Genomic DNA, 26,626 nt, shown 5'->3' with positions numbered 1-26,626 from the left:
TCGATCGGCCGGTAGGCTCGATCGGTTGGACTGCTCGAGTGGATTGTTTCTTCCTTTGAGTAGGATGTGTTTGTGTATGATGGCTTGTCCTTTTGAAGTTTTCGTTGTAGTATTAGAGAACACTAAAGTGTCCTTACCTTTCAGGTCGATCGATCGAACGGCCTGTTCGATCGGTCGGCTTAACCGATCGGTTAGGTACTTCAGAATGGGTCCTCAGTGGGATGTCACCTGATCGGACGGCATGTTCGATCGGGTGGCACTCCAATACGTCGAACGAGTTGAAAATCGATTAAGGGCTGAAGCATAGTATCTCATGACTCGAAGAGTAATGTTACCAAACAGTCGTTCGATCGAACATCACTTCGTTCAATACTATACTTCATGAAATTGTTAAAGAGTGGGGCCATGTTCTAGCCGATCGGCTGGCCTGGTCGATCGGCTGACATGTCCGATCGGTTGGGCTATTCGTTCGCCTGTTCGATCGGTCAGCATTCTGACCTGGTCGGCCTGTTCGTCTAACACTTACTCCACATAATACAAATAATAAAACATAAAATAGACTAATTACAGTCAAAGAAATCAAACTTGACTTGGACTTTGACTTTGACTTTGACATTTGAAAACACGGGGTGTTACATTCTCCCCTTGTTTAGGGAATTTCGTCCCGAAATTAGGCTGAAAGCTGCACAGCACCGTGAATGATCTTACCAATTTCTCGCTTCAGATCTTCATTTAAACAACTGCGGGTACTTAGCCTTCATGTCGCTTTCGAGTTCCCAAGTAAACTCCGCACCTCGTTTGCCTTCCCATCGGACTTTCACGATAGGGATGCGCGAGTGTCTGAGATGCTTGGTTTGGCGATCCATGATTTCGACAGGCTTTTCTACGAAATGCAGCGTTTCATTGACTTGAAGGTCGTTGAGAGGTACAATCAGATCATGATCAGCTAGGCATTTTCGGAGGTTTGACACATGGAAAGTCGGGTGGACGTTACTAAGTTCCTCCAGTAGTTCGAGTCTGTAGGCGACTTTGTCGATCCTTTCCAGAATCTTAAAAGGTCCAACATATCGAGGCGCTAGTTTCCCTTTCTTGCCGAATCTGACCACACCCTTCCAAGGTGACACCTTTAGGAGTACGTAGTCGCCAACGTCAAATTCAAGGGGTTTGCGTCTTCTATCGGTGTAACTTTTCTGTCTATCCCTGGCTTTCGACAAGTTGTCTCGAATCTGGAGGATTTTGTCAGTCGTCTCTTGTAGTAGCTCGGGACCAGTTAGTTGCGAATGACCGATCTCGTGCCACACAATAGGTGAACGACATCTTCCATATAAGGCCTCGAATGGTGCCATTTGTATGCTGGCATGATAGCTGTTGTTGTACGAGAATTCGACTAACGGTAGGTATCTGTTCCAACTACCACCGAAGTCTATGACACATGCGCGGAGCATGTCTTCAAGAGTACGGATTGTTCTTTCAGTCTGTCCGTCGGTTTGAGGGTGGAATGCGGTACTTAGGTTAAGCGACGTACCGAGAGGTGCTTGAAACGTTTCCCACAATCGCGAAGTAAACCGAGCGTCACGGTCTGAAATGATGTCACGAGGCGTACCATGATTACAAATGATCTCGTCGGTGTAGATTCGGGCTAGTCGTTCTACCTTGTAGTCTTCCCCTATTGGCAAAAAAGTGGGCTGATTTGGTCAGACGATCAACTATAACCCAAATGCTGTCGTGACCTGATGGCGTGGGTGGAAGTTTGGTTATGAAATCCATAGCTATACTCTCCCACTTCCATATAGGGATCGGCGGTTGATGAGCGGCGGCAGGAGCTGCGGTGTTTCGGGGACCATAGCGACAGTTCGAATTGAAATGACCGTAGAGATTGCAGTAAGCGCAAAAACGACAGGCGATTCCCACCGGATGATGATACGAGCATGTCGGGCAGAGCGGGTGGGGACCTGTGTAAGCACGCTTTGCTGGCGGTGCATTGGTCACTGGATCTGGTCGGTGATGTGACTGCTGCTGAGCCTGCACGGCTTGCAGAGGGGCAGCAGTTGTTGTGACGGCACAGTTCTTGTTGCTGGAGATGCTGTTGTTATGCTTTTTCTTTCGGCGTGATGACTTAGATGGCTGAGTAGTGGAGTCGGCGGTTGGTGCAGTAGTAGCTTGATGCAGAGACTTGGATGGCTTATCCCAGAAACCGGACTTAACCCGCTTGTCATTGATCTCGGAGGCAAGCAAGTAGGTCTCCTCAATTGATGGATGTCTTGGCGGCGTGAACAAAGTCGGCAACACAATCAGGTAGAGCTCGAATGTACTTCTTGATGGCCATGTATGGCGTCTTGACTTGATCGGGACAGATAATGCTAAGCTGCTTGAAGCGAGCAGTCAAGGCAGCGTTGTCTCTGTCCTTCTGCTTGATGTTCCAAAACTCGTCCTCCAGCTTTTGGCGTTCATGGGGAAGGCAGAATTCGTCCATCATGATGGCCTTCAGCTCTTCCCAAGTCAGCTCATAAGCTGCATCATTCCCGCGTTTGTTTCGTTCGGCCGTCCACCAGTCTAGAGCTCGGGACTGGAAGACACCGGTCGCATTGAGGGTACGGAGATTTTCAGGACAGCCGCTTTGGCGCAGAGTGACTTCAACCGAATCAAACCATTGAAACATGGCGGTAGGGCCATCTTCCCCGGTGAATTCTTTTGGTCCGCATGCCTTGAACTGTTTGAAGCTGAAAACAGTCTTGTTAGCATCTTTAGGAGCTCCGGTTCACGACTCCTCAGACGATTTGCTGACGTTTCATGCACCTCGCTCACAGCTTTTGCCACTTGCTTGGCGATGATAGCAGCGAGACGCTTGTCTCTCTTTTCTTGGCGGGTAAGAGGGGTTCGGTGTCCAGATGACGACATGCTCTGCAACAGACATCGTCGTAGGTCTCAGACACAACAAATCGAATCTCACCTCACACGTCTACTACTTACTAAAGCTCAGGAACACGATAAGGCATGAATCACATAAACACATAGGCACAAAACCACAGATTCACGTAATCATAGAAGCACAGAAGCACATAGAGCACAGAATCACAGAAGCACATAAGCACATAGGCATTTAATCACAGATGCAGTCAGAATACAGAAACCTATCATTCAAAGCTCGCGTGTCGTTCGTATGTTCGGTCGCGATTAGCATATCGAGTAGCATCGTATAGTCGTATAGCGTGTCGAGTAGTATGGTATAATCGTGTATCATAGCATAATATTGTCTAAAACTGCAGCGACTTGTAAGCGTCTTGAGATAGAATAGCAATGGGAGTCGTGCGTGTCGATCGAAGTGATAGCAAAAATCGAATAATCCTCAAAAAATTCAAATACATAAACAGATATATACAATAAAACATATAAAATTGACGAATGATCAGAGTAGGCAATTGCGGGCTCAGAATCGAAACACATAAAATCGAGAAATAGATTGTCTGCGGCTATTAAACGTTGACTACCCAAAGCGATTCGACTATTCACAATAGACTTTTCGTCACATTTTGACTTTCGGGATCGTGTCTCTGCCTCGTTTCTTGGGCATGCAGCACGCATTCCCTAGGTCATACTCGTGAGTTCAGATCTTTAGAGTCCGTCGAGGCCTTGGTGAGAAAAATAAAAATCCGGAACAAGTTGTCAAGGTTAGGGTTTCACCCCTAGCTTAGCAACTTCTTCCTTGTTTTAGTAAAATTTGAGGAGATTATTCATCAAAATATGGATTTCACTCCTGATTTGGTATAATTCTCCTCGTTGGTTTTGAAAAATTAATGAAGAAATCATTGATGAATTGATAAAATCAGCATTGACCAAGCAATTTAGCCAAGAGTTTGCGGTTTTCACACCTAATCCTGACTAAATCGCTTGATTCTATTTGAAAATTCGAGTGCAGTGATAGCGAGAAATAGCTGGGTATAGCACATAAGCTTTGGTCTGTTGGTTAAACATTTCACAGTCGTAAAGCGTTTCGCGTCGATTAAACATTCGATTACTTTGATTCCTTTGATTAACAACACTTACTCCACATAATACAAATAATAAAACATAAAATAGACTAATTACAGTCAAAGAAATCAAACTTGACTTGGACTTTGACTTTGACTTTGACATTTGAAAACACGGGGTGTTACAGCCTCCCCTTGTTTAAGGAATTTCGTTCCGAAATTAGGCTGAAAGCTACACCGCACCGTGAATGATCTTACCAATTTCTCGCTTCAGATCTTCATTTAAACAACTGCGGGTACTTAGCCTTCATGTCGCTTTCGAGTTCCCAAGTAAACTCCGCGCCTCGTTTGCCTTTCCATCGGACTTTCACGATAGGGATGCGCGAGCGTCTGAGTTGCTTGGTTTGGCGATCCATGATTTCGACAGGCTTTTCTACGAAATGCAGCGTTTCATTGACTTGAAGGTCGTCGAGAGGTACAATTAGATCATGATCAGCTAGGCATTTTCGGAGGTTTGACACATGGAAAGTCGGGTGGACGTTACTAAGTTCCTCCAGTAGTTCGAGTCTGTAGGCGACTTTGCCGATCCTTTCCAGAATCTTAAAAGGTCCAACATATCGAGGCGCTAGTTTCCCTTTCTTGCCGAATCTGACCACACCCTTCCAAGGTGATACCTTTAGGAGTACGTAGTCGCCAGCGTCAAATTCAAGGGGTTTGCGTCTTCTATCGGCATAAGTTTTCTGTCTATCCCTGGCTTTCGACAAGTTGTCTCAAATCTGGAGGATTTTGTCAGTCGTCTCTTGTAGTAGCTCGGGACCAGTTAGTTGCGGATGACGGATCTCGTGCCACACAATAGGTGAACGACATCTTCGTCCATATAAGGCCTCGAATGGTGCCATTTGTATGCTGGCATGATAGCTGTTGTTGTACGAGAATTCGACTAACGGTAGGTATTTGTTCCAACTACCACCGAAGTCTATGACACATGCGCGGAGCATGTCTTCAAGAGTACGGATTGTTCTTTCAGTCTGTCCGTCGGTTTGAGGGTGGAATGCGGTACTTAGGTTAAGCGACGTTCCTAGAGCTGCTTGAAACGTTTCCCACAATCGCGAAGTAAACCGAGCGTCACGGTCTGAAATGATATCACGAAGCGTACCATGATTACAAATGATCTCGTCGGTGTAGATTCGGGCTAGTCGTTCTACATTGTAGTCTTCCCGTATTGGCAAAAAGTGGGCTGATTTGGTCAGACGATCAACTATAACCCAAAAGCTGTCGTGACCTGATGGCGTGGGCGTAGGTTTGGTTATGAAATCCATAGCTATACTCTCCCGCTTCCATATAGGGATCGGCGGTTGTTCGAGTAAGCCAGAAGGTCGTTGATGTTCGGCCTTAACTCTCGCACAAGTTAGGCAACTTCCAACATAGAGAGCAATATCCCGTTTCATGCCCGGCCACCAGTACTTGTAGCGAAGATCCTGGTACATTTTATCGGCACCGGGATGAATAGAATATCAGGATTTGTGGGCTTTGTTCATTATAATCTTTCGCAAATCGGTCCGCTTAGGGATCCAAATTCGGTCCAGATAATAGAAAATCCCATTTGCTTTGCTTACCAGCTGAGCTCCATCGTGATAGATCCTCTCTTTCTTCAAAGTGCGTTCATTAAAATAAGCATGCTGGGTTCGCGGATGAGGGTTTCGAGATCATGCTGGGCTTGGGTATTGCGAATACTGAGCAAATAACTCCGTCTGCTGAGCACGTCGGCAACAACATTTGCCTTGCCTGGGTGATAACGAATCTCACAGTCATAATCGTTAAGAAGTTCTACCCATCGGCGTTGACACATGTTAAGTTCTTTCTGATTAAAGATGTGTTGTAAACTCCTGTGATCGGTGAAGATCGTACAAATAGTACAATACAGGTAATGTCGCCAAATCTTCAATGCAAAAACAACTGCGCCTAGCTCGAGATCATGGGTTGTATAGTTCTTCTCGTGGATTTTTAGTTGACGAGATGCGTAAGCTATAACCTTGTCCCGTTGCATGAGAACACAGCCAAGACCAAGGTTGGAAGCATCACAATAGACAATGAAATCGTTGTTTCCGTCGGGCAACGTGAGAACAGGAGCATTGCAAAGCATATGCTTGAGGGTTTGAAAAGCAGATTCTTGTTCAGTTCCCCAAACAAAAGGCTTGTCTTTATGGGTAAGGGCGGTAAGCGGCACAGCGATTTTAGAGAATCCTTCGATAAATCGTCGATAATAGCCCGCTAGTCCGAAAAAAGAACGAATTTCAGACGGGTTTTTAGGCGTAATCCAGCTCTTAACTGCTTCAATCTTCGCGGGATCGACATGAATACCTTGACTATTAACGATGTGACCCAGAAACTGAACCTCCTCCAGCCAGAATTCGCACTTGGAGAACTTGGCGTAGAGTTGATTCCCCTGTAGTAGCTCGAGAACCAAACGTAGATGTTACGCGTGTCCGATTTTCGACTTAGAATAGATCAAGACATCATCGATGAACACGATAACGAAACGGTCTAGAAATGGCTTATACACGCGATTCAACAGATCCATGAAAACCGCGGGTGCGTTGGTTAAACCAAATGGCATAACAACGAATTCATAGTGGCTGCATCGAGTGCGAAAAGCGGTTTTAGTTATGTCTTCCTCTTGAATGCGCAATTGATGATAGCCTGAACGTAGATCGATCTTCGAGAAACACTTAGCACCTTGCAGCTGATCAAACAAGTCATCGATTCGAGGTAGAGGATATCGGTTCTTGATGGTTAACTTATTCAACTCCCGATAGTCGATGCACATCCTGAACGACCCATCCTTCTTTTTAACGAAAAGGACTGGCGCGCCCCAGGGATAGGGGCTCGGGCGAATAAAGCCTTTTTCAAGTAATTCCTGGAGTTGGTTCGAAAGTTCCCTCATTTCGGATGGAGCGAGTCGATAAGGAGCTTTGGCTACGGGATTAGCTCCAGGAATGAGGTCGATATGAAAGTCGATATCACGACTTGGCGGTAGTCCAGGAAGATCATCAGGGAACACCTGAGGAAATTCACGAACCACTGGAACGTCTTTGACTTCGGCCTTCCTTTTCTTTTCCTTCTCTGCTACTACAATGTTGGCCAAGAAAGCTCTGTATTCCTTGCGGAGATATTTGCTAGCTTGGATGCATGACATGAGCTTGAGACCTTTTGAAGCTGTTACACCGTACACACATAATAGATCACCATTCGCGAGCGAGAATCAAATCATTTTATCAAAACACACAACTTCAGCATGGTTTTCGCGAAGAAAGTCCATGCCTATTATGACGTCGAAACTTCCGAGCTGCATCGGAATAAGGTCGATTGGAAAGATGTGATTGTTGAGCTCGAGAGTACAATCACAGAGAACCGAGTTAACGGCGACAGTTCTTCCTGTAGCAACTTCAACTTCGAATGACGAGGGGAGATAAGAACGCTTACGACTAAGGAGCTTCTCGAATTCAAACGACACAAAGCAGTTATCGGCTCCAGTATCAAACAAACATGATGCATAAATACCATTCACAAGGAACGTACCATTAACCACGTTGTTGTCAGCCTGGGCTTAACGGGCGTTGATGTTGAAGGTTCTGGCACGAGCTGCATGCTGCTGCTGCTGAGGCTGCTGCTGCTGGGGTTCTTGTTTCACAACCCTGTTTGGGCACATGTTTGCAAAATGGTTAGGATCACCACATGCAAAGCAGACTCGAGCATTGACCGCGGGTGCTTGAGCTGCGGGTTGGCCTTGAGGGGCTGGGAGTAGAGCTTGATGAGCGGCGGCAGGAGCTGCGGTGTTTCGGGGACCATAGCGACAGTTCGCAGTGAAATGACCATAGAGATTGCAGTGAGCGCAAAAACGACAGGCGATTCCCACCGGATGATGATATGAGCATGTCGGGCAGAGCGGGTGGGGACCTGTGTAAGCACGCTTTGCTGGCAGTGCATTGGTCACTGGAGCTGGTCGGTGATGCGACTGCTGCTGAGCCTGTACGGCTTGCAGAGGGGCTATAGTTGTTGTGACGGCACAGTTCTTGTTGCTGGAGCTGCTGTTGTTGTGCTTCTTCTTTCGGCGTGATGACTTGGATGGCTGAGTAGTGGAGTCGGCGGTTGGTGCAGTAGTAGCTTGATGCAGAGACTTGGATGGCTTATCCCAGAAACCAGACTTTACCCGCTTGTCATTGATCTCGGCGGCAAGCAAGTAGGTCTCCTCAATTGATGATGTCTTGGCGGCGTGAACAAAGTCGGCAACACAATCAGGTAGAGCTCGAATGTACTTCTTGATGGCCATGTATGGCGTCTTGACTTGATCGGGACAGATAATGCTAAGCTGCTTGAAGCGAGGGCCATCTTCCCCGGTGAATTCTTTTGGTCCGCATGCCTTGAACCGTTTGAAGCTGAAAACAGTCTTGTTAGCATCTTTAGGAGCTCCGGTTCGCGACTCCTTAGACGATTTGCTGACGTTTTCATACACCTCGCTCACAGCTTTTGCCAATTGCTTGGCGATGATAGCAGCGAGACGCTTGTCTCTCTTTTCTTGGCGGGTAAGAGGGGTTCGGTGTCCAGATGACGACATGGTCTGCAACAGACATCGTCGTAGGTCTCAGGCATAACAAATCGAATCTCACCTCACACGTCTACTACTTACTAAAGCTCAGGAACACGATAAGGAATGAATCACATAAACACATAGGCACAAAACAACAGATTCACGTAATCATAGAAGCACAAAAGCACATAGAGCACAGAATCACAGAAGCACATAAGTACATAGGCATTTAATCACAGATGCAGTCAGAATACAGAAACCTATCATTCAAAGCTCACGTGTCGTTCGTATGTTCGGTCGCGATTAGCATATCGAGTAGCATCGTATAGTCGTATAGCGTGTCGAGTAGTATATTATAATCGTGTATGATAGCATAATATTGTCTAAAACTGCAGCGACTTGTAAGCGTCTTGAGATAGAATAGCAATGCGAGTCGTGCGTGTGATCGAAGTGATAGCAAAAATCGAATAATCCTCCAAAAATTCAAACACATAAACAGATATATACACATAAAACATATAAAATTGACGAATGATCAGAGTAGGCAATTGCGGGCTCAGAATCGAAACACATAAAATCGAGAAATAGATTGTCTGCGGCTATTAGACGTTGACTCCCCAAAGCGATTCGACTATTCACAATAGACTTTTCGTCACATTTCGACTTTCGGGATCGTGTCTCTGCCTCGTTTCTTGGGCATGCAGCACGCATTCCCTAGGTCATACTGTGAGTTCAGGTCGCTGGAGTCCGTCGAGGCCTTGGTGAGAAAAATAAAAATTCGGAACAAGTTGTCAAGGTTAGGGTTTCACCCCTAGCTTAGCAACTTCTTCCTTGTTTTAGTAAAAATTGAGGAGATTATTCATCAAAATATGGATGTCACTCCTGATTTGGTATAATTCTCCTTATTGGTTTTGAAAAATTAATGAAGAAATCATTGATGAATTGATAAAATCAGCATTGACCAAGCAATTTAGCCGAGAGTTTGCGGTTTTCACACCTAATCCTGACTAAATCGCTTGATTCTATTTGAAAATTCGAGTGCAATGATAATGAGAAATAGCTGGGTATAGCACATAAGCTTTGGTCTGTTGGTTCCTAACTATAGTCTAGGTCTCTAGGACAGCAACCCGGACTAGGTCGTGTCTAGCCTAATTCCCTATAGTTATGGCTCTGATACCAATCTGTCACACCCCAACCGATGGCGGAATCATCGGGGCATGGCACTGAGCGAAACAGATTGTTCAGAAGTTTCCACAACAACTATCATTACTATTTAGTTTAATTAATACGTCCCATACCATACCCCAAATAGTAAAACAAATTATTACAGATAACAACTAGTCAAATGTTCTGTTCCGACAACTCATATTCAAATATAAATAATATAATTGTTCAATTGCCTCTAGAGACTCGATCTGCAAGATCTACAGACAACTATGCTCTAGACGCTTATTCTAAGCTCGCCTTCCTAGCAGATAAGCATCCTAATTGCCTGTCACATACGTTAAAATAAAGTCAATACATAAAATGTAAAGGTGAGCATACAAGTTTGATATAGCATATAGAGTTCGAAATAGTTTACGCATAACCAGCACGTACACAGAGGAAAACGAAGCATGTTAATTATCGACATGGATCTATCGATACCAATGACTGCGGGTTGACTGCCCGAGGCAGTTCGCAATACATGATTACCACCGTAATCCATGCAAGTAATTGTCCTTAACAACCCCCGTGTGAACGGGTGCTGAGTCCAAAGTATAGTACTATCGTCGTTAAGGCAGGTAGACAGCATCCCACGTGTAAACATAACAACAAGTATTCATTTAGTCACGTAATACATGCAGAATGGTTAGTGTTAAAGTAATTGTGTAGTGTGTTCGATTGTGATTTAGATAAGTAACGTATGTAACACCCAAAAGTGCTAAAGCAAAAAGGGTTCGAGTATACTCACAGCGATTGATGGATTGAAGGGAGCGCTTGAGAGTAGGGTTAGCCTGAATAGTTCGATGGAATAATGATGAGTAACGCGTAAAATGGAAACAAGTGTTGATGGGTTGAACAGCCTGGTCGATCGAACTGTAGGTTCGATCGAACGGGTTATTCGTTAGGTTAGACACTCCGTTTGGACAGCCTGTTCGATCGGTCGGTAGGCTCGATCGGTTGGACTGTTTGAGTGGATTGTTTCTTCCTTTGAGTAGGATGTGTTTGTGTATGATGGCTTGTCCTTTTGAAGTTTTCGTTGTAGTATTAGAGAACACTGAAGTATCCTTACCTTTCAGGTCGATCGATCGAACGGCCTGTTCGATCGGCCGGCTTAACCGATCGGTTAGGTACTTCAAAATGGGTCCTCAGTGGGATGTCACCTGATCGGATGGCATGTTCGATCGAGTGGCACTCCAATACGTCGAACGAGTTGAAAATCGATTAAGGGTTGAAGCATAGTATCTCATGATTCGAAGAGTAATGTTACCAAACAGTCGTTCGATTGAACATCACTTCGTTCAATACTATACTTCATGAAATTGTTAAAGAGTGGGGCCATGTGCTAGCCGATCGGCTGGCCTGGTCGATCGGCTGACATATCCGATCAGTTGGGCTGTTTGTTCGAACAGCCTGTTCGATCGGTCAGCATTCTGACCTGGTCGGCCTGTTCGTCTAACACTTGGCTGTTCTGATTGTTTGACGTTATATCGAGGTATTTTGACAATGAGCTGAACCATGGCACCTTCGTTCTTACTTGTTTCCCCTGCTCGGACAGGAATCACCCACGTCCGACCTGTGAACGTTTCGGAACGGTAGTTTAACGTTTAACCCGAAATCGGTGAACCTCGTAGATAGAATCCAAATCTTGAACCACACAACCATTAGAATAATTAGTGAGTTGGCTCAAGCTCCGTTTCTACCGGTTTGAAGGCATTGAGTGTAAAAGAGTTGAAAGAAAGTTGGAAATTCCTCCTTTCAATCCTTCACACCATATAAATGTTCAGATCTGTGATAGATCTTAGTTTGTTTATGTGGAAATCGGTTAGATCCAAGTGATTCTTGGTGGATTGAGGCCAAAACATGAAGTTCTTGAAGAACACCATGATGACATCATCCTAGAATACTTAGATCTTGGTGATTTCACAGTTAGAATTCCAGATTTGAAAGATAGAAAGGTGTAGGAGTGTGTATTGATCAAGAAAGTATAAGATTTAGGATGAAATCTTACCTGAATCGAGAGAAATCTGAGAAATAGTGAATAACACGAGCTAGTCGGACAGAGAGTTTCCAAAAGTGGAAAGAATGACAATGACAGGCCTATTTATAGGTTTCCAAAAGGGGAAAGAGCTGGCCGATTGGCCAGGCATCCCGATCGGACAGCTTGCTCGATCGGACAGACTGTCCGATCGGCTGGGCGGTTCGATCGGCTAGGAGCCTGATCAATTCACAGCCTGCTTTGAGTGTTCGGTGCGACGATTTCTGATATTCCGATTTCGATTGAAGACGATATGAATACGATAGAGTTTCCTATCCAAATTACTTTTAATCCCAACCACTATATCTACATACAAGCATCTATATTTCACACTATCCTTTCGCTACCATTCATCATAATTCGATTTCGATTGAGTTCGATTGAGTTTCGAGCTTCGATTCGATTGATCACCACACATAACATAAAGTAAGCACGCACAGGTAACACGTAAGGCGCCCACACACTTATAATAACACCAAAGTCGCATAATTGAGTTTTGAGTTCGATTGATGATTCGATTAGCTTGATTATTGATTGATTGACTTTATCGCATTGTTACTTCCTACTTTTCACAGTCGTAAAGCGTTTCGCGTCGATTAAACATTCGATTACTTCGATTCCTTTGATTAACAACACTTACTCCACATAATACAAATAATAAAACATAAAATAGACTAATTACAGTCAAAGAAATCAAACTTGACTTGGACTTTGACTTTGACTTTGACATTTGAAAACACGGGGTGTTACAGTTAGGGATAGTGTAATTTACTCTTTTATTAATAACCAAATTTATGCATTAAAAATATACTTTAGGTGATTTTCGACCATTTGACATGTTTCCTTTTTAATATGTTTTCACATATAATTTAACCTTTTCTTAGGGTGTAAGGGTGGTCACCTCTTGGATAGAGGTAAACTCTCATGTCAACTATCATCTTGCCCTTAATCACAAGGGGTGGTTCATCCAAACCATTTAAAAAAAAGGAAATATGTGTGATTGGTTGGAAGAAAGTGGGACCCACTATACACTCATCTCTCTCCTCTTCCCTCCTCTCCCCTTGTGCGGTGATTAATCACTGAAATCCAACTCCGCTCGCGGTGACTTGGTTGATGGCGACGGTTTCCCGCAAAGTAAACTAGTTTAACCCACCCTTTACCGCACCCACCCCATACACCCATACTATGTAATCTTTCACACTAATATGACCCACAACCCTAATAACCCATACTAAGGCCATGGGGTATGGGGCTTGGGTTGGGGCGTGGGTTGGGAGAAAACGCCCAAGGCACCACCCCGGGTGGGCTTGGGTTGGGGGCGTGGCCCTTGGGGCTTGGGTTTCAAGCCGGGCGTGGGGCGGGGGAGCAAGGTGACATGGCGGTTTGTGATTGGCCCATTAAAACTAGCCGTTGGGGGCTACTTTTTAAAAAAAAAAATCCTTTATAAATACTTACCACATTTAACATTTTTCTCACACAATATCAAACACATAAAACACAATATTGCCATGAGTTCTTCAAGTTATAGTAAATCGTCATCATCATCTGACGATGGTGCGGAAATATTTCTACAAACGATCGCGGCGGTGGTGAAAGCTATCGTGGAAGACGAAGACAATGAGGAAGAGACTCAACAACCTAAACGGAGGAGAAGGTACATCGCTCGTGAACGGCACACCGCTAACGATTTGTTGGTAAGCGATTACTTCTCAGCGGAACCTAAGTATGATGAAAAAATGTTTAGGCGTCGTTTTCGTATGAGTAGAAACTTATTTTTAAGAATATCTAGAGATCTTGAGGAGAAATATGTTTGTTTCCAACAAAAACCCGATGTAACCGGGCAATTAGGATTTAGTACGTGGCAAAAGGTCACGGCCGCACTTAGGCAGTTAGCGTACGACAATAGTTCGGACATTATGGATGACTATTTAAAAATGTCTGCACGTGTAGCTAGAGAAACTCTTCACAACTTTTGTTCGTGTATTCTAGAACTTTATAGGAAAAGATATTTGAGAAAACCCTCTTTAAGTGACATGCAACAAATATTAGAACATCACGCATATTATCATGGGCTACCCGGGATGCTAGGTAGTTTAGATTGTATGAAATGGCCTTGGGAACTTTGTCCTACCCAATGGCAAGGCGCTCACACTAGTGGATTTCACGGGGTGCCAGCCATCATGCTTGAAGCGGTTGCGTCCCAAGATCTTTGGATATGGCATGCGTTCTTCGGTATGCCAGGTTCATATAATGATATTACCATCATAAACCACTCGCCTTTTTTCAATGATCGGGTAAATGGTATAGGACCCAGAGGAACTTTCTTTATAAACGGGGTTGAGTACGTGTACGGGTACTACCTAGTTGATGGGATTTACCCAGAGTGGGGGGTTTTCGTAAAATCGTTCACAAGACACGGTACCTCAGATCCAAAGAGATTAAAGTTTAACAGGGTCCAGATGGCTGCTCGTAAAGACGTCGAGCGAGCATTCGGTGTTTTGAAGAAAAGGTGGCGAATATTGGCAATGCCTTGTCGACTATGGGATAAGGATCAAATTGGAAACGTGATGTACACATGTATCATTCTTCACAACATGATTTTGGAGGATGAAGGTAGAGCGGTCGTAACCTACTATGATGATGATGACCCCCAACCAAGTAACGTAACAGACGAAGATAAAGCGGCAAATGAATTTTTAATAAAGTCAAGGGATATACATCGGAACCTTCGAGCTGATTTGGTGGAACATGTTTCAGCGATTCCTGGGTTCGAAACCGACGAAGACGACGAAGAATGACTGTTTTTTATTTTGATAATTATTATGTATGTTTATGTATTTTTTTTAAAAAAAATATGTATGTTTATTTTTTATATAATTATAAATATAAATATATATTAAAAAGAATGTTGATGTGGCTAGGCCACGCCGCCCCACCACGCCCAACCCAAGCCCCACCATACCTCTAAAAAACTTGGCTTTGGGTTTGTAATATTCAAGATCCACGTGTCACCTAATGCCCAACTCAAACCCCAACCCAAGCCCCACCATACCCCATGGTCTAAAACATTGTTACCCCAACACATGTTACCACTTTACTTTCAAACCCCCTTGTATGATTCATTTTATAAAAAAAAAAAAATTAAACAAACCTTCTAGTTTGTTTTATAAGAAAAAAATTAAACAAACCTTCTAATTTGTTTATTGAATCACTACTTTACCATTTCACTCATTTGGACAAAATGTCAAAATATATGATATTAGGGGTCAAAAGTTGAACTAACAAAGTTAGTAACTCAAAAGTAGCTAAATCAAACTTATGGGTTCAATTGTATTTCTTAAAAACTTATAAAAGTTATGCAAACTAGACACGCTAGGAATGAAATTCAGATTTCAATTTTATTGAATTCAATGTTGCAAATAAAACACACCCACATGGCTCCTCACATTGCTTTGAATGATAGCGATGTGAACACAAGGTCGACTGACATTCGGGGAGGGACAGCGAGATACAGGAAGTAAAGGTAGATAAAGTGTGATTCAAAAACCTCAAAGACCTTCCACTAGTGTTGTGTGCAAGAAAAGGAAACTAACGAATAAGAAGTGAAAAAGAGGCTTTTCGTTAGGGTATTTCTAGATTTTTTTTAATTTATAAATAACAAAGGTAAATAAATAGTACTTTACAATATATTAATTTTAATTTGTAAAAATGTTTGTGAGTGGTTTTTACTATTATTTTTTTTTTCAAATTTTAACATCTTATCTTTCATTTCTTATACATTATACTCCTTAAAACTTACAAGATGAACCCTTTCACTTTCAATAATCTTATTATTTAAACTTTAAGCTTTTTATTTTTACCTTTTTAGTTCTTTTTTACGGTAATGCTTAACGTTTCGGTCAAAAATTTGCGAGCTAACACTCTATGCGCGTGTTTGGTCAAACGTTTTTACGTGTATTATTTTGCGGTTTAACAATCCTGTCGCAACGCACAAGACCTACATCGACTTAGTTATTCTTTTCTATATTTTACACTTTGGTCTAATTTTGCGAGTTAACACACACTTTTTACGATAATGTTTTACGTTTCGGTGCAAATGCAAGGTAACACACTACGTGCGTGTGTGGTTCAGTGTTTTTACTTCTTTTTTTGCTGTTTTAAACCATCCCGTTGCAAAGCTCGGGTCCTAAGTCGATTTAGTTATTGTTTTCTTTGTTTTACGTTTTTTTTCTATTTTTTACTAGTTAACACGACACAATGCGCATGTGTGGTTCAGCATTGTTACATCTACTTATTGTTCAGTTGAACACTCCTACCGCAAAACACAGGTCCTAAATACCAGTTTACATAAACTTAACAAACCAGTCATAATATAACCTTATCATATTAGTGCACACAATTTATTTTAACCAAATCGTTAACCGTCTTACCATTTTCCTAAAAAAATCACATGACATCAACAAATTCTAGATGGTTTGAACTTATTTTCAACCCTAATCATAAACCAATTTCAGTTATTGCAAAACAAATTTCAGTTATTTCAACAGATATTTCAACAAATTCTAGATGGTTTGAAGTTTGAACTTAAAAAGTCGTCGCACATTCACTTCAATGTGAATAAATAAAACAAGTTGAAAAGTAAACCCAAACTCAAGGGACCAAACTGAACACAACCCTTTCGTGTGTTTTATATCTATATACGCGCAATTATTCCTGACACTTTCTCAACAACTTCTCGTTCAACTCCGTCATTCTCGACTTCTTCACACACGACACAAAACTGCCCAATAATAATAATCATAATAAATCATATCCTGCATTGGAGCTGAAAACCCATTTCATTTTTCCAAAAATTCACTTCAAAAACCCAGTAAATATCTTTACAATTTTTGCGACGAATTAGCGACGAAAACGGTGTGTTAATTTGGGGGTTTGAATGGATTCAAGTTCAACGCCTCAAGTTAGGTTCACGTTAGGGAGACAATCATCAATGGCGCCGGAGCGGGTATCCGGATCCGAATCGGAAGATGAGGAGGTGGATGGGTCGGATCTGATTGATCCGAGGGTTAGGTTGATGTTTTTTTCGAGTGAAGGTGATTTAGATGGGATTAAAGAACTATTGGAGTCTGGAACTGATGTTAATTTTAAAGATATTGATAATCGGACTGCGTTACATGTGGCTGCTTGTCAAGGGTTTTGTGATGTTGCTGAGTTGTTGTTGAATGCTGGTGCTGATGTTGATCCCAAAGATCGTTGGGGTAGCACTGTAAGTTTTTTTTTTTTTTTTTTTTTTTTTTTTTAATATTTTTTCTTTTCTTTAGGGTGTTAGTTTGATTAATCAGATTATTAGTTGTTTGATTTTCTTGAAATAAAAGTTTAGTAATTGATGAATCTTTAATTTTTATTTTTATTTTTATTTTTTTATAAGATGGTTATAGGAATTTGCTAGTGTGTATCATAAGTTTATTGTGTGTTGGTGTTTGTATTTTAGAAAAAGATTTGTAAGTCACAATGTGATGTATGATTTCTGTTATGGGTTTTATTAATATTAGGATTTTTATTATGTTGTAATGTTTTTTTTCTTGCTGCTTATTTGGTATTTAAAAGATTCCCATTTGCTTTTAGGTGTTTGGTTTATCAGATTACCAGTTGCTTAATTTTCTTGAAATAAAATTTTAGTAATTAATGAATCTTTAATATCTTTAAACTTATAAGTTGGTAATAGGAATTTGCTAGTGCATATCATAATCTTGTTGTGTGTTTTCTGTTGGTGATATATGATTCCTGTTATGGGTTTTATTATGATTTTCTTTATAATGTAAGTTTATTTTTCTTGAACAGCCTCTTGCAGATGCAATACATTACAAGAATCATGATATGATCAAGCTTTTGGAGAAGCATGGAGCCAAACCTCTGGTAGTTTTTTATGTTTAATGTGGATTATATGAACTTCATATTGTCGGTTCGGTTATAATTTTTCTTGATATATACTGCTTCTATGTACTGAATTTGTTTGTATTTTACGTTTCTCGACAAAAAGAACGCTTTTAAATAGTTGGGGTAGGATGAAAATGAAACTAAAAAGTAATTCATGAAATTGTGATATCGTAACGCAAACACTATTTTTACTTTTGATTGTTGTTTCAATGGTTTCAATTGTTATTTTATATGTATTTAGATGGCCCCCATGCATGTCAAAAATGCGCGTGAAGTTCCAGAATACGAAATTGATGCTAAAGAACTTGATTTTACAGACAGTGTAGACATTACTAAGGTAAAACATCTACAAATATTTAAACATTTTTATAACTGATGATAAAGAAATTTCTGTATTTTTGTTGGAACGTTGCAGGGTACCTTCACCATAGCTTCATGGCGTGGAACGAAAGTCGCAGTTAAAAAACTTGGAGATGAGCTTTTTACCGATAAGGAAAAAGTGTGGGTTGTTTGATTCCCAACAATATGTTATCGTATATTTTTCTAAATATGATACATTGTTTACTTTTCTAATTCCCGGGTTATTATTGTTAACAGGAGGGCTTTTAGGGATGAACTTGAATTACTTCAGAAGATACGCCATCCAAATGTGGTTCAGTTTCTTGGTGCCGTAACTCAAAGTAGTCCAATGATGATAGTGACAGAGTATTTACCAAAGGTCATAAACCGTGGCCATTACTTTCCAGTTTATTTTCTTAATTGAGTAAACTGCCAAAATGGTCCCTAAGGTTTGGTCACTTTTTCTACTTTAGTCCAAAACTCAAACCTTTTGATTCTGGGTCCCTGTGGTTTCAATTTTGTTGCCATTTTCATCCAAAATCAAAATCTGGTCAGATTTTTCAGTTAACATCCAGTTTTTTTTTTATCTTTTTCCTCTCTTTTATGGAAGGGCAAAATGGTCTTTTAATGTTTTATTATAATAAATTAAAAAATCTGACCATTTTGCCCTTTATTAAAAGCAAGGAAAAAGACAAATAAAACTGGATGTTAACTGAAAAATATGACCTGATTTTGCTTTTGGATGAAAATGGCAACAAAAATGAAAACCACAGGGACCCTAATTCAAAAGGTTTGAGTTTTGAACTAAAGTGGCAAAAGTGATCAAACCTCAGGGACCATTTTGGCAGTTTACTCTTCTTAATTTGACATTCTTTTCATTTAAGGTTTTTATATGAAAAAAGTAGTAATACGCATAATCTTCATTCGTATAAGTTTTGTGTATATTTCAGGGCGATCTTCGTCTATTTTTAAAGCGGAAAGGAGCACTAAAGCCAATAACCGCTTTGAAATTCGCCATGGATATAGCAAGGTACTTATAAATTTCCACATTTGCTATTTCAAATACCGATTATCTTAATCCTATATGCGTTTTGTTTCCGTCAATATATTAGTATAGTTTTCAAAACTTTTTGCTGTTATTTTGATAGGGGGATGAACTATTTGCACGAGAATAAACCAGAACCGATTATTCACAGGGATCTAGAGCCTTCGTAAGTTCTTCTACAAAATTTAAAGTTGTGAACTCTGTTTATTCCATCGTAATTATTAACCACGCGAGTAAGAAAACAGGAATGTTTTGCGGGCTGATTCTGGACATCTAAAAGTTGCAGACTTCGGAATTAGTGAGCTGCTTAAAGTGGCTAATAAGACAGCCAAACAAGAGAAACTCCTGTCTTATCATGACACTACATGTAAGCATTATAATGTTTCATATCACTAAACGGTCTCTGTATCCTTAAAACTCACAAAGCTACATATGTTATCGGATATAACAGGGAGATATGTTGCTCCTGAGGTGTTTAGAAATGAAGACTATGACACTAAAGTGGATGTTTTCTCATTTGCCTTGATTTTGCAAGAGGTATGACTTTATAATTTTCTTTTTTTTTTTTGCCATATATATTATTATATTAATATTATACACACATGTAAGGCCGGCCCATGTTATCTATTTTCGTTTTGTTAGATGATTGAAGGCCAACAACCATTTTATAATAAGAAGGAAGATGATGTTCCGAAAGCATATGTTTCAAAAGAACGCCCTCCGTTTAATGCCCCAGCAAAGAGTTACGCCCATGGGCTTAAAGAGTATGTGCTTTGTTTATTTATTTTTTGTTTACTAAATGTGTCTTTCAAGTCATATATGTTAATAAGTTATGTGACCCCTAACTTTATAATCGATTTATCTCACAGGTTGATTGAAGAGTGTTGGCATGAGAATCCAGCTGAGAGACCGACATTCCGAAAGATAATCTCTCGGTTGGAATCAATCTATAACTCTATTAATCGTAGGAGGCGTTGGAAGGTATCACTTTTCCTTTTCGTTTCATTTCCATAAAGATCACTAGTTAAAAATTATAATTAATTGTTTTTTTATTAAACTCGTTTATCAGTAGAACACACAATCATAATGTAATTTTGTGGTTCAGGTTAAGCCATTGAAGTGGTTTCAGAAAATGGAGACGATGTGGAAGAAAGAAGATTCTGAAAGAAGCAGCCGTGACCGATCATCTCACATATAAGATGGTCAACGGTTGCCTTTTTCGGCTCTTGAAGTAACCTTCACAGATGCTAAAGTAGCTGGAGAAGGCAGTTTCTTGTTCAAAAATTGTTGTGCAAACTCATTTTATTATGTACAATTAGATTTCTTGTTGTTAATTTCTAGTGTCATCTTCCACTTATGATTTGTTACAAAACTTTATGCTGCTATACTGCACAAAGATGTCACAAATTGTTTTTTTTTTTCAAAATACATGAGGTTCATGGTTGAATGCCTTTAGATGTCTTATACTCTGTTTTATTATCATTTACTTTTGTGACTATACATGTAAAAAGTAATACCTATCATGAATGGGACACCAGGAAAAACCTACAAACTTTTCCCACATACAACTCTATCATGACTAATTCGTTGAATCTCGTGATCAAATTGGAATCAAGAACTAATTAACCGCAGACTATTGTCAGTCATTTAGACCATGTGTAATGGTCCCTTTGCGTGTCGCATCAGCTCACTTTCAAAAAAACACTGTGTACCTTACCCGTGAGAGGGGCGTGACCAGGTTTACGAGCGTGGGAGGAAAGCCAAAGTTTGCGAATGATATCTAGCTAATGCAATGCTTCTTCTATACGTGCATTTTTTTTATAGTTTTTTGGTGTAATATTTAATTTAATCTGATTTTTCTCACATAACTTGTGCTCAGTACAACCAACATTTAACAACATATTTTCGCTGATTAGTTTGATGACCTAATTGGAATTCAACAACACCAATTAGAGATGACTTAATTACTTGGGCGGTCCCTGTTCATTGCACATATTGCAACTTTGGTTCTCAACTTTTCAAAATTACACAGATGTTGGCATGTACTTTATAACTATGGCGGTCATAACGTGGATGGGTGTTTAATTTTTTCCATTAAGTCCATGTAAAATGCCAATTTTGCCCTTGCGCTAAAAGAAAAAACAATTAAAAAAATATAAAACCCACTTTATTAATACTAAAATATTACTTCTTCTCTCACCCTCCTCACCAAAATCGCAGGACACCACCATCTACGACTTTTCTGGCCACCAACATCTCCGTGACATGTGCGAGAGAATGTTTTAGATCTACTCCCTCTGTTTACTCGATTTTCTGACTCCAGGTCTATTTTGAGTGTTATATTGTTACTATGTTTGTTAGTATTTCAGAGCTAGTTTTGAAAAATTAGAATACTTTAGGGACTCAATTGTAATATCCTAACGACTTGTAATGTCAATGTCAAGTTAGAATACTTTTGAGTGTTTCTGAAAGCTTTAAAGCCAGAAATAAGGGGTATAGTTAAGATGTTCCCCTACTTCCATGAAGCAGGCTTTTCATCTTGCTTGAATTCAAGATTCCACCAATAAGTCTTTTGTTTATCTTCACCTAAAGTTCATAACATGTATAATACCACCAACTTTAATAAACCCTTCAGTACTGTGAGGGTTGGGGATGGATTTTTTACTGTTATCACACGAATCTACGTTGCTGGTATTTGTTTTCTTGTTATTGAAGTGTTAAAGGGACGATCCATAGGTACAAAAAAGCATGTCTAGATCCACCTAACAATGGTTCGGTTGCTGAAGCCAATGCTCAGGTACCCTTTCATATCTTGTGCGAAAACAAACATACAAACAAAAGCACCTAGTAAAATCCCACTCGTAGAGTATGGCCTTCAACGTTGAAAAAAAGTGTTGCGGTTCATGCATTCTTAATTATCTGATTGTGACAAATCATCATGAAGTATATAAAAGTTTTATATTTCTCCGTAAACCTTGGATTTTTATGTATAAAATCTGTTTTTTTAAACGAGTTCAACCCCTTACTTGTAACCAATAAAACTATAAAAGAGAATCTCGTGATGACCCCTGACTAAATAGTTCTTGTCCCACCGCTGATTTGATAAGATACCAAGCTAGATATTATGCTGTCTTTTTATGCTATATGTAAGTATATGTTCATTCATGTTTTCAGTTTGTAATGCAGGAACTTGAGCTATATAACAACAACCAATTCCTTAGAGCAAAGGTGTAATATCTATTTCAATCACAAAATGAACCAGTAGTCCATTTAATTGATTTGTACATTGGTAAACTATTGTATTAGATAGTTGAAAACAAAAGAGCTCAGCAGCAGCACATGAGCTTGATGCCTGGAAGTTCTGATTATGAGCTCGCACCACACCAATCCTTTGATGGTCGAAACTTCCTTCAAACGAATGAGATGCAACCCAATAACGACTACTCATGCCATGACCAAACGCCACTCCAGTTAGTGTAAGTAAGTACACTCAGGTGTGGAACTCAAAACTAACTATTTCTTGATGATAAAAACACACTTTTGTTAATATATATATTTTTTTATCTTGGGTGCATGAATTGAATGCGTTTTTTGATTAGTAGCATCTTCTTGATTTGTAATTACCTTTTGTAGGTAATAATGATGACAGAATTAGGTGGTGTTCCTGGATTACCCATTTCAACTGGAGCTGTGATAGACTTAGGCCATCCGTAGTCATAAAGCCCTTTGTGGGGCGTTATATCACTAGAGCCCGTAGTCATAAAGCCCCTACCCATCAATACCTAATTATTAATTTTCGTTTTTATTAATTAATTATAAAAACCTTGCTTTATTTTGATTGGTCCAAACTTTGAAAACAACCCCTATCACCGGCGTTATATATATGGCGCCACCCAAGTTTTTTGTCTCATAAAGCCCCCCGTAGTGGTGTTTGGGGCTTTATAAGGGCTTTATGAGGGCATATAGTGCCCCACTACACAAAGACTTATAATTATAATGATTAATTAACTAGGACTAGTAGGATATCTACTTGCTATAATACTGATTGATTACGGTCTGGTTATTTGAAGACGAACAGCTGTTAATTAATACGATCATGGTCTTATCTATGTGCTACTTACGTGTGCTCCGATTAAGGCCATAAGACTATTTGTTGTAGTTTAACATAACTCTCTACCAAGTCACTGTCACGTAAACAATGGGCTTTACTTAACGCGCCTTTTAACTATCACGTTGTAGTTTAGCTAAAAAAACAAAACAAAAATACATGTGATTGGTTGATTCTTGGTGCCCCCCCCCCCCCACTTGCAATGGCTAATGCCTGTGAAGGGCATGGCACCCCTTTGGTTAACGCCTTCCTTTAACTAGTCCGCCGCGATGTTTGGGACGATAACAAGGTGATGTGGTTAGGGGCATTAAGCAACACCTAGTCTTAGATTATGCTCCATACATGTGACTAGACAGGGGCGCAGCTTACTTGGGGCGAGAGCCCCCCCCCCCCCCCCCCGGTTTCGAAAAAAAACGGGGGGTCAAGCTTCGCCAATGTCACTAGATAACATTATTAAAAGCATTCCCAATACAGGATTTTATTTTTGAGTGTTTGAGATTGATAGGAGATAGGAGAGAGGGACGACTTTTATTTAAATTATCTTTAATGTTATTTTTTAGAATGTTTTTTATAACAACTCTCCAAAATTATTTTTCGATGCCCCTAATATATTTAGAACACCTCAATACGTCCTAAAATACACCCCGTATACGAAAACCGAGCCCAAAATACCTTATACAATTAATAATTAAATAAAAATCAATTTTTATGATCTGTCGCGGGCCGCGAAGACTTACCCTCCGTCTTACGTGGGCCGCGAGCGCCTGGACATGCGGCATAACCCCGAAGCCGCCACGTGTCAACACGTGGCGAAGCTAGATCGGTGACAAATCAAAGCTAGGCCCTACGGACCCTAGGTCGCGGGGCGCGAAGGCCCCTTGTGTGTTCTTCGCGGGCCGCGAGGGAGTCCAAATCATGCCCTATAAATGGAGGCCATCGGCCTTAAGTCCCAAATCGTTCATTCTCTCTTTCTCTCTCGAATTTCTGCATAGTAAACATAATTTCCGGGCGTAATACCCCCTAATTAACGAAGCTCTGCCTCGTTGTAAGTATTTTAACCCCCGGTTACGTATTAGATACGCTGCCCGATTGATTTAGGATTCCGTAACGGCTGTCGAGGCTCTGCCCGACGTAGTCGTTGGAATTCTGTCTCGGGGAGGGTATTACTAATGTAAATATTGGGTTATTATACTAACGCATGTGCATTGCTTAATTTATTAGATTATAACCAGGAAACTACAGGAAAAAGTCTAAACTAGCAATGTGAGTAATCTTCTTTTTATAAACTGTTTTTACAAAACCTTAAATATTTTAAAATATGATTAGCAGTGATTGAGTATTTGTAATTCTTCAATTACTGCCGGTATGTTGGGGTTTTGTACACAAAATGTGGAACACGTTACCATTGGACAAAGAGTTAGCCAATGGGTAATATGACTCACCAGTCAGGATTGACAGTACTGAATGAGTAATTGTGTAGATGTAAACATTGTAATCGCTCTCATTACTGTAAATTGATAAAACTCTTCTTGATTAAACTGGGATTCACTCACCAGTATTTTCCACTGACAAAATGTTTTTAAACGCATTTCAGGTAACAAAATGTGAAAGCCAAATAGAAGCCAGCTGGACAGCACTGAAGGCTTGGAAAAGTGGCTATAAAAGTTAACTAAATAAAGAAGATGTTTTATTTCAATAAAATAGGGTTTATCCCTATAAATCAGTTTGTAATAAAAACTTGGGTTTTATCCCATTATATTTATTAATATAAAATGTGGTGTTTTACTCTGATAACATATTTCCTACCTATGGTCCTGATGTAATTTTCGCTGCCAAATTGATAAACACCGATACCACTGAAACTGGTCTTGCGACCGCCCGTTCCCGGGTAATCAGGGGACGGGGGTTGCGACAGAAGGTGGTATCAGAGCTAAGCCACTGATTCAGTCACAGAAGTGTTCTGCTGACACCAAAATATTATTCAATATGTTAGGAAATTATTTACGGAACTACGTGCATATCTGTATATTATTGTTATGTGTTATTTGACTATTTGTTAGTTTACAGTATGAGCGACCAAGGACCTTCCGACGCTTACCGTCAGTTGTCCAGCTCACCTAGGGACGAAGGCACCTCTTCACAACCTACCCTCTCAGGGTATTCGGCTGACAACGAAGATGGGATATTCGTGTTCAAGGCCCAATCTGAAGAGCCATTCCCTCCTAAGAAGAGAGGATGGTTCAGCAGAGGAGCTCATGAACGTAGAAAAAGGATGAAAACGTTACAACAACAGCGAGCTTAAGCAGCCGCTAAGAGAGAAACGGATGCTCACACCCAGGATATGCTCAATAGGAGTCTAGCAAATTTTCATATCTTAGCAACCACAGCTGCAGACCCTAATCTAGAGCAACTCATAGCACCCCAGCCCTTACCACTGTTTCCCACACAACCAATGGAAATTGAAGCCAACCCAGAAAACCAAATCCCAATGCCTGCTTTTGACCCAGCCGAAATACCTAGAGTACCAGCACCCCATCCCTCAGACCCAGACTATAACCCTTGGTTTGACGACCATAGGGATTACCAACAACGCTACCCAATACCAGACGAAACCATACCAAACCTAGCAGCCTACCCAGATCTTGACCCTCTAGACCCCTATTATGATAATGACCAATACATCAGGGAAATTCTAGAGAATCCTTACCCTTACGAAGAACCCATGCCCCAGTTCCCAAACCCAATACCAGCACCTGCACCACCCATGAACTGAAAATGTGCAAGAACTCCGAACCTTTGGTGAGGAGATTTTAGAAGGAAGCGAGAGGATGAGGCAGATAGGAGAACGACTCGTCTGGAAGTATGATGAGCGTAATATGGAGTTCTGGATGAACCCATACCAATAATAATAATAATAATAATAATAATAATAATAATAATAATAAAATAATATATAATATGTGTGTATGTTTGAAATACATATATATATATATATATATATATATATATATATATATATATAGTTACGGACACATAATAGTATTGCAATTTTATATTTCAGTTCCAGTTTGTACTAGATGCATAATATATATAAAATAGAGTAAAAGGTCGCAATGTTCAACGATTTTGATCAATATGCGTGTTGTGTGATTGTTTGCATTAAACCTTATTTTGTAATATTAATATGTGGCAAATGTTTAAAATCCAGATGGACAACGAAGTGAACCAGGGAAACCAGAATAACGATAACCTTAATAACAATAACAATGGAAACCAAGTGGATAACAGTGCCATCCAACATATAGTGGCACAAGGAATTATAGACGCGATGCCATATATTATCAAAACGGTTAAGGAAGCGGATAATAAAAGTAATAATGGCAGTAAATGACCTACTGAA

General features: G+C 40.4%; 1 protein-coding gene and 1 long non-coding RNA gene across 6 annotated transcripts; both read left to right on the top strand.

Moving 5' to 3' along the window:
* Positions 1-16,454: 16,454 nt before the first annotated feature.
* Positions 16,455-20,580, top strand: LOC110936940 (integrin-linked protein kinase 1). The gene is made up of 12 exons (XM_022179346.2): positions 16,455-17,063; positions 17,639-17,713; positions 17,976-18,071; positions 18,150-18,235; positions 18,332-18,452; positions 19,024-19,103; positions 19,222-19,284; positions 19,364-19,485; positions 19,570-19,655; positions 19,761-19,882; positions 19,988-20,099; positions 20,224-20,580. Exons 1-12 carry the CDS (start codon positions 16,734-16,736, stop codon positions 20,314-20,316), a joined length of 1,386 nt encoding a protein of 461 aa, XP_022035038.1. The 5' UTR covers positions 16,455-16,733; the 3' UTR covers positions 20,317-20,580.
* Positions 20,581-21,636: 1,056 nt separating this feature from the next.
* LOC118491112 lies at positions 21,637-24,883 on the top strand. 5 transcript variants are annotated; one of them, XR_004890415.1, is made up of 4 exons: positions 21,637-21,915; positions 22,305-22,346; positions 22,425-22,598; positions 22,752-23,614. It is a non-coding gene; the product is annotated as an uncharacterized LOC118491112 (long non-coding RNA). The 5 variants fall into 5 exon arrangements; XR_004890412.1 differs by lacking the exon at positions 22,752-23,614 and adding an exon at positions 24,821-24,883 and having other exon boundaries at positions 22,305-22,598; XR_004890414.1 differs by lacking the exon at positions 22,752-23,614 and adding an exon at positions 24,821-24,868 and having other exon boundaries at positions 22,305-22,594.
* Positions 24,884-26,626: the final 1,743 nt, after the last annotated feature.

This window comes from Helianthus annuus, chromosome 4, assembly GCF_002127325.2.
Source record: "Helianthus annuus cultivar XRQ/B chromosome 4, HanXRQr2.0-SUNRISE, whole genome shotgun sequence".
Lineage (NCBI taxonomy): Eukaryota > Viridiplantae > Streptophyta > Magnoliopsida > Asterales > Asteraceae > Helianthus > Helianthus annuus.
The sequence above is the reverse complement of the archived record's forward strand: the minus strand, read 5'-3'. Positions and strand labels throughout refer to the sequence as shown.